An 8,762-nucleotide genomic window follows, 5' to 3' on the forward strand; every position below is an offset into this window, starting at 1 on the left:
ATATACGACACTTCCTCAATTGCAACTTTGACCTCATAAATTCCAAGGAGCCAAAATGACATGTCTCGACTCACGTTCGATTGAATTCGTCCTTGCTCGTTCATTAAGTGCCATCACAGTAAGTAATACCACCAAGCGTAGTTAAATCCTCCGCACAATGATATACAACAGGTTGTCGCAGCTCCCACGTTACCACATTTCAACTCGAAGCCCATTAACTCACCAAAAATCAAAACGCCATCCAAACCAAAATGGAACCATTAATCTACCGTGCTGTTCGTCTCGACCTGACTCGAATCCAATCGTTTGCTTATCCAATTCGTGCCTTTGCTGCTACATAACGCATACACGCATAAATATAATGTACGCAGCATGGCGACGTAAGCCGACACGACGATACAGAAACATATGGCGCCCGGAGCATCTGGGGACATCCCCAGACAAATTGAGAACCGTCCATTCAGCCACGTTTAACGAGCATAGCTACCAAGCCGTCTACAACACTCGTCGTAGATTACAAGCTTTAAACCCTTAACACTCACTCAAGAGAACTGTTCCTGCTCATTCATCGGTCATACAGCTTCCCATGCTCCTAGCGACTGCTCCACGGTAGCAGCGAGTGAGACGGGAATCCGGCACCGGGATGCCCACGAGCCCAGTTTTCCATTCCAAGTAGTCACATCAGCCAAACCTGGCAGGAGCACCTGAACGTCCGCTGCCTACTACAGCAGCTCTCTCCAGCCAGGGCACCTGGCACCGGAACGCCAGTGCCCCAAGCTCTTCACCTCCAGCAATCACATCAACCAACCTTAGCAGGAGAACCCGGGTCGGGCACCTGGCATTAAGACGACAGTGCCCTCCGGCCGCCTACTTCCAGCAGCCACAGCATGTTGCTAGCCTGGGCACCCATCACTGGGACTCCAGCGCCCCCCGCCCGCCTCCTACTCCCAGCAACCACATTCAAGTCGCCTTAGCCGGGACACCCAGCAGCGACGCCAGCACAACCCCCCGCCTGCTTCCAGCAACCACAGCAAGTTGCCATAGCCGGGACAGCTGACACCGGGATGCCAGTGCCCACCGCCTGCTACTTACAGCAACCACAGCAAGTTGCCTTAGCCAAGGCACCTGGCAGTGACGCAAGTACACCCCCCGCTGCTTACTTCCAGCAGCCACAGCAAGTTGGCGTAGCCAGGACACCTGGCACCGGGATACCAGTGCCCCCACGCCATCTACTTCCAGCGACAGACCCACACAATTGGTCCACACAATGATGCTGCTCCCCCTGCCGTTTTGGGGGGATTTCCATGATAGAAGACGTTTTGCCATAGATCAGCCCTCGGACCTCACAAGCAAATGCCAAGTCGCTTTTCCTTCATGCTACCAAATCTGACCAATAGTAGCCGCAGCCATTACGTGGGACCGCGATCGACCCAGTGAGTCCATCTCTTAACTCCTGACAACCTAGCGGTCATTTACCCAATCACCAAAGGACGCTGGGACACCCATCCGTCAAGGGTGCGTTCTCGATGCAGCCCACGTCCGGCCACCACAACGCCGTGGCTTTCTCATTTCTCATCCCAGAAGTTCAGAAGATCCGCCCTCCTGCAGACACCCGTCTGACATCGGTTCCGACACATCCAATGCCGTATTTAAACCCATTAATCCTTAATTGATTTTGCCGACCATCGATCAGCAGAACTCCACCGTCGATAACCTTTCCTCCCACATCTACCAACTTTACACTTGCCACACCTTCAATGACCTGCGCAACGGGCATGCAGCTCTGCTTCCTTAGGAGGGCTTCTTTGGGGGTCTGCAAGGCCCGGGAGCTGCAGTGGATCCTCAACCAAGCCTTTCCCCAAACCGCTTTCATCCAGGCTAACCTCCACCAACCATTCCCCAATGCTCCAAACAACCGGCGAAGGCTCGCCCCGGCTGAGGTGGGGCCCTAGATAGTGAATTGGAGATAAAACTTAGCTGGCATTCTGTACATTTCACAGCTTCATCGAAGAAACACAGACTACAACTGTTTAGATCTACGAGCAGCAAATCATTGGTGGCATTCTTGTGTTAAATATCATCAAAAGGAAGTCAAACTTTACTCCCCCACTTCCGGCCACACTCCTATAAATACCTACCCACTCTAAACCCCCGGCTTGCTCGCGCCTACCACATCCCTCCCTCCCTCTTGTTAAACCATTTCACTCAAGGTTATCTTCCCCCATAGTCATCATCCTCCTGTCCCACATGGAGACCTGGGGGTCTGCAAGGCCCAGGAGCCGCAGTGGATCCTCAACCAAGCCTTTCCACATACCGCTTTCATCCAGGCTAACCTCCACCAACCATTCCCCAACGCTCCAAACAACCGACGAAGGCTCGCCCCGGCTGAGGTGGGGCCCTAGATAGTGAATGATAAATAAAAATTCAACCATTAAGTAACCTACAGGTTCCTGAGATCAGTCTCTGAGTTTATTAGTTCAGATTGTGGTATACAATTGGGTATACAAACTGCAGGAGGTCTAGAAAATCAGTTACCAGAGTACTCAGGTGCTGAAAAACAGGTCTCTCAAAGGCCTTCATGGCATGCGCAGTTATCACCACAGGGCTGTAATCCCTGACATTATTATATCAGACATATTATATGATTAGGATGTCCTCTATTTTGCGGTGAACAATGCAGTTCTTCCATTGCCAAGGCTCATATTAAAACAAAAAACAGTGAGTGAAAGAAGTGAAAAAATTCCTCTTCCATCACCAAAGCTGTCTTTTTTGCATGTTATCAGTATTGGGTGCATTGACACTAATTTTTAATTTTCCAGAGGACTTTCTCTTGTCAGAGCAATTTTCAAAATCATAAAATATTTCCAGAAGTGGGGCAGCTACATCGCTTTATTGTAAAAAAGCTCAGAAATGATTGTAGATTGTCTTCCAGTCTATTGCTCCACCACAGATTCTCCAACTCCTTGTCCTGTGATTCAAGCTAGCAAGCCGGTTTGATGTTATGGAGCAGGACCGGTGACTGACCTGTCCCGAAGGACTTGCCTGGTGCCAGATAGCTGGTCAACAGGGTGACAGTCCTGCTCTCTGCTCCCCTCTGTCGACAAGGAAGCCACCTTAGGAAATAGTTGCATGTCATTTAACACACACACACAGTCATGTTTTCATTACTTGTGGGCACACTACGTTGAATTGCATTCATTTTCTGGAGACTTACCCGAAAATAAGTCTTCAGCCTAAAATGTTGTGATTTATCTTATGTGGACGTGCGTTTTCTCCACATAAGGAAGGCAAGGCCCCACAATGTGACTGTGTGCACAGATTTATGTCGCTATAAGATGGGTCAAAAACACATATACACACTGAAATCAATCTAATGATTCAACGACTTGACAGAGAGATAGAGATAGAGATAGAGAGACGGACAGGTGCAAATCTACAAAATTTTGAACTTTTAATTGAGTTTAATGTAATTTCATGCAAATCATTAAAGTGTATGGAACCAGAGATCCGACTCTGACAACCAGATTAATTTGCTTTGGGGTGTGATGAACTATATAAGAAAAGTAATTACATGCATTTGCCTATTATATTTGTTTATTTTAATACTTCTTAAGAATTATGAGTGTGTGGCTTTTTTATGTCTGCCTGCAAAGCAGCACCTCACTAGAGTGGGTGTTAATTTTCCCTCCTGTTTTTATTGTATTGATAGATTGTATAGATGTTTCTTGATGTGAAATATCGTCAATATGTTACGCTACTAGAAGTATAGTGTAGCTTGCTAATTTCAACAAAGGTGTAGATATTGCTTTCGTCCACCAGCCAGAAACTAGGGCCAGTTGACATAATAATTTAATTGCACTATGACACTATGCTTTTTCACATGATTGTTTCATAGGCAGCGCTGTAAAACTGTACTTTAACATACTTTTCAACATGTACTTTTCAACATGGTCCTATTTTCTGATGAATGATTAGTCAAAGATGTCCTTGAGTTTTTAAGGAACTATGGTCTGCATTAGATTAGACTTTAGCATACATAATTATGTCACAATGTGATTTATTTTTTCCATTCTTTTCTTATTTTCAGCATCATGTAAGCTTCAAATAGTGGAAGCTGAAACACAGAGGGGTCATGTAATCGTAAAACGTTGTTCTCTAATCATTAAAAATATATTTTTTCTCTTTTGATGATATAATGCACTGTTATGTATATATTTAAAGCACTAAACCTTTGTTTTAAACTATAACCCTTTATCATGTTTGTTGTCCATAAACAACTGAAATGCTTGTGCAATACTTCCCGTAAATACAGTAACAGAGTTGAGCCCTGCATTTGTGATCCTCATACAATACAGTAGATATTTTAATGTAACAAAGCAAACTCAAACCCATTCAACTATTCTAGTTTATCGATTCATTTAAAAAGCAAAACAGCTGTGACATTAAACACCATGATAAATGTGGCACACGTGTCTGTGTAACACTCCCCCTTTCCCTCTATTGACTCCAAACCAGATGTGATCAACTACACATGTGTGTGAACACAAAATGAAAAGGTCTTTTTTGAATATTTGAAAAACGATTTAGTAATATTACCTTCAAAACTATAACACATAATTAAACAGTCATACCAAAAATAAAAGATATCATTTTCAAACAATTTTCACATAGCGTTCTCCACACTTCTTGGAGGTCATTGACATAAAAGACAACCTGTCAGAGAAAAGGTACAACAGGAAAAACAACTGAACAAAACAACCACGCGTGGAGCCAAATAAAGTGCTTTTGGAATGCTTACATATATCAAACCTTGACTCTCAATTTAAATCTTTGACCTGTCATCACACACAAATATATTATTTTGTTTCGTATTTTAGTTAGGATCAGTCCATAAATAATAGGGTTTAAAATTGGTGGAATTATGAGAAATTGTATGCCCATGAAGTTCTTTACACTCTGTGGCAAAGATGCTGATCCATACCTAGAGTACATAGCATCAAACAGCAAAGCAACAGAAACATTAAGCAAACAAAACAAATGTGGCAAACATGTCTGTGTAAACTTTCTCTTGCCCTCTCTGGATTTTAAAGCTGATCTTATCAACCGCACATAAGACCACAAAATGAAGAGGAAATGCACACAATAGAAAGCAATAATAATCAATCCGACAATGTTGTTTGCTCTCGTTGAGCCACAGGCAAGTTTAACAATTGACCAATTGTCACAGTAAAGTTTATCTATTTTGGAGCCACATAATTTCAGTGTAGATGTCAAAGTTATAACCATGGCTTCACAGCACAAGGGTACAAGCCAGGACAAAACAATTAAAACTGCAATCCTTCTCACAGACATTACAGAGTGATACTCCAGGGGTCGACATATAGCCACATATCTGTCATAAGCCATGAGAACTAGAATAGAGTAGTCAATTAATGCATTGGAGTATATAACAAACGCTTGCAAAAGGCATCCTTCATATGATATTACTTGGATTTTTGACAGAAGATCAAAGACAAATTTAGGATAAAAGCCTATAGACCCATAAAGTCCATTGATGCACAAAGAACATATAAAAACATACATGGGTTCATGTAAGTTTTGATCCAATATTATAGTTAAAATGAGAGACACGTTTACCACCACAATTAGACAATAACAAAGTAAAGTGAGAGAGAAAAGTGTGATCTTGTAGTTGGCAGTGGTGCTGAAGCCAGACAGTGAAAAAAGAACGATTTTAGATGTATTAGTCATTTTGCAGTAATGCTCCAAAACCCAAACTGTCAAAGTTATAAACGGTAATTAGAAGACGGGATTCAATGCTGTAAAAAAAACATTCATTGTTAGCAAGGGATATGCTCTGTGTATGTTAAATATTGACATGATAAACATATGAGACATGTCCAAATGTCTCAGTGTTGCAGAGTGTTTATGAACTTTATTGTTGAATATTAAAAGGGCCCTCCCTCTACTGCAGACGTTTCATTGGCTAGCATCTCAGAAAAAAAAAATTTAAATGTTAAACATTTTCTTGACTGAAACAAGCAAAAGAGTCTCCAAATGTAACTGATGTAATTCATAACTAAAAAAATATTTTATTTTATCAGAATTGCTAATGCACAATAACGTAAACACATAGTATGGAGCATTAGCTTTAATATTGATTAGTCCATTTTACAGTAATGGAGTGAATACTTTATCTTGAGCCCTAAATTGTTTTTAATATTCTCAAGTTTCAGGAAACATTTTGATATTTTGAGGTCAATTTGGGAGTGCTTTATTAAACTTGCAATCACGAGTGTTTTCTGATGAGATTGTTTTGTATCTTGTTTGGGACAGTAGTGTATCATATATTGTGTGTGCCAACAAAGCGATGTTTGTTGCTAATAAATATTTTGAAGTGAGTTGAATTGACAATGGCCATAAGTGGCCACCTTGAACAACTAGAAAGGTGTACTCAGTAGAGTGCAGATCTCTGCCAGGTGTACACCCCACAATTGGCCAACCCCCTGTCCAGACCCCCATGGCCTGTGATCTGTCGTAAAATATACCGTCAAAAACAATAAAGTGAGCAGCAGAGCAGTGGCTGAAAGGTAAGCAGCAGTTACGTAAATGTAAACTTTACTCATCCTTCCCTCTCTTGACTTGAAAGCAGATTTTACTAACTGCACATATGAACACACAATGAAAAGAGCATGCCCAAAATACAAAACTATAAAGATAAACCCAACAATATTGTTTGTTGTTATTGAATTGCAGGAAAGTTTAAAGGATTGACCAGTTATCACAATAAAGTTTTTCTATGTTGGAGACACATAATTCCAATTTGGACGTCATTATCGTCACAACAGTCTGACAGAGCAAAGGTAGAAGTCTGGAGAAACACACCATCAAAAGAGCATTATGTTTAGTCAGAGTGATATTCCAGTGTTCGACATATAGCCACATATTGGTCATAGGCCATCAGGGCTAGATTATAAAAATCGGTTGCTACATAGGAGTATACAACAAAGACCTGCAACAAGCAAGCAGTGTAAGATATGACATGAGTGTTAGACAATAGATCAAACAGGAATTTGGGGTAAAAGGCTGCTGTCCCATAAAGACTATTAATGCACACATTACCTACGAAGATGTACATGGGTTCATGGAGTTTTTCTTCCAATATGATAGTAACAATAAGAGCACCAATTAATTGAATGAATGTGTCATTCACAACAGCCAGCATTGCAATCCTTGAATTAAATGGAATACATACCTGACAACTGATACTATCGTGAACGCAATTGATGAACATAACAGTGAATGTGAATGACAATGTGCCATTATATAACAACTCCTTTGTACGTCATCCAACGTAACTAAGTGACCTCATGTTTATTGTGTTATAAAACAGAAAAAGTATTGTGGGGTGCAGCCTAAGCAGATACCATGTAGATATGAGGCCGGGTCAAGCCACTGAGTATCTGCTCTTTGCTTGGTGAGAGGAGGATTTAAAGGCAGCTTAAAGATGTGTTCAATCGGGGATCAGGGTCAGACAATGGTGTCACCTGTCAAAGGTGCATTTGTCTTTAGTTGACTGTGTATACACAGATAAAAACATGATCCCAGTTCATGACTTTATTGTCATTCTTATTGTGCTTTAAACATATAAATATTTTTTTGTTGCCCTTGGTAAAGCACTCTGAATCGCCTCTGTGTTTTAAAGGTGCTACATAAATAAAGCTTTGCCTGTCTTTGCCTTGCCTTGCGGACCAGTTCATACTAAGTAGCGTTACATAATATCGGAAGGCGCTACACCAAAAATATGATAGCTGTTGTTGGTCAGTGACACAAATTTGTATTTTCAAGTTCACCAAAGCTGTACTTCACTAAAATGTATTTTGCCTCCTTTGTATCCAATGATTGTGGTGATTCAATAGATTTTGGTCAACTATTTTTGCTACACTTTATCTCATGTTACAAAGAATGAATAAGTTTTTTTAATGCAGAAAACATTGATACAAAAGCCTTAGTCATCCAGTATCTAACGTTACTGTCCTTCTCTCAGTGCACAGGGAGTTGATGCACATAGTTGCATGTTTCTTCTGCATGGGGAGTGCTGGTCCCAGTGCAGGACATCAACAATAGACTGATGTCCTGGGGATACATAGAGAATGTAGTGGACTAATGACCCTGCGGCTTAATCATCATGTTTACTCTGCATTTCTGTGTCCCTGTGACATTGCGGTACAACAGGTGGGAGTTACATCAGTAGATCTTTATTGTCAATAACATGGTAATCTCATGTGAGTTAATGGAAAACATCAGGTTGTCTCTTAGGAAATGTGTTGGCTGATGTCCGCAGTGTCACAGGACAGTGTTTAGTAGAGTTAAACTTTCTTGAAAATGCTTGTTTGTTACACTTTAATGAAAGTATGCATCTTTATTGATACTGGTGCCGTACAGTGTAACGTGTATGCATGATATCTTTGGTATTATCTGTAGCAAATAAAATACAATCTGTCAGTTTTTTCAGACTTTGTCTATAATGTGTCTAACTAAATCCAGACAAGCCAAAAAGTCATCCTCATTGTTTATAATACCATTTTTTTTAACTTTTTTCCTCAAGTACAGCACCTAAACCGATCACTGATTTTAAATATCATGTTCAGTTTACTCATATTCGAGTGTATGACTCATCCTGTAAAAATGGTTGCATATCTTCTAAGGCTCTGCAGGGAGCTTTCCAAAATCTGGAAAAAAGGTAATTTTGTATGGGGATC

At 41.0% G+C, this 8,762-nt stretch overlaps 1 protein-coding gene and 1 pseudogene across 1 annotated transcript; both read right to left on the reverse strand.

Annotated features, from left to right (window-relative positions):
- Positions 1–4,803: 4,803 nt before the first annotated feature.
- Positions 4,804–5,751, reverse strand: LOC116389784 (olfactory receptor 6N1-like). Its single transcript, XM_031858736.1, has one exon. It carries the CDS (start codon positions 5,749–5,751, stop codon positions 4,804–4,806), a length of 948 nt encoding a protein of 315 aa, XP_031714596.1.
- A 703-nt stretch (positions 5,752–6,454) lies between these two features.
- On the reverse strand, positions 6,455–7,225 carry LOC116389785 (olfactory receptor 11H6-like; annotated as a pseudogene).
- Between the last annotated feature and the right edge of the window lie 1,537 nt (positions 7,226–8,762).

The sequence above is a fragment of the Anarrhichthys ocellatus genome, unplaced genomic scaffold (assembly GCF_004355925.1).
Source record: "Anarrhichthys ocellatus isolate YVR2014 unplaced genomic scaffold, GSC_Weel_1.0 scaffold20, whole genome shotgun sequence".
Taxonomy (NCBI): domain Eukaryota; kingdom Metazoa; phylum Chordata; class Actinopteri; order Perciformes; family Anarhichadidae; genus Anarrhichthys; species Anarrhichthys ocellatus.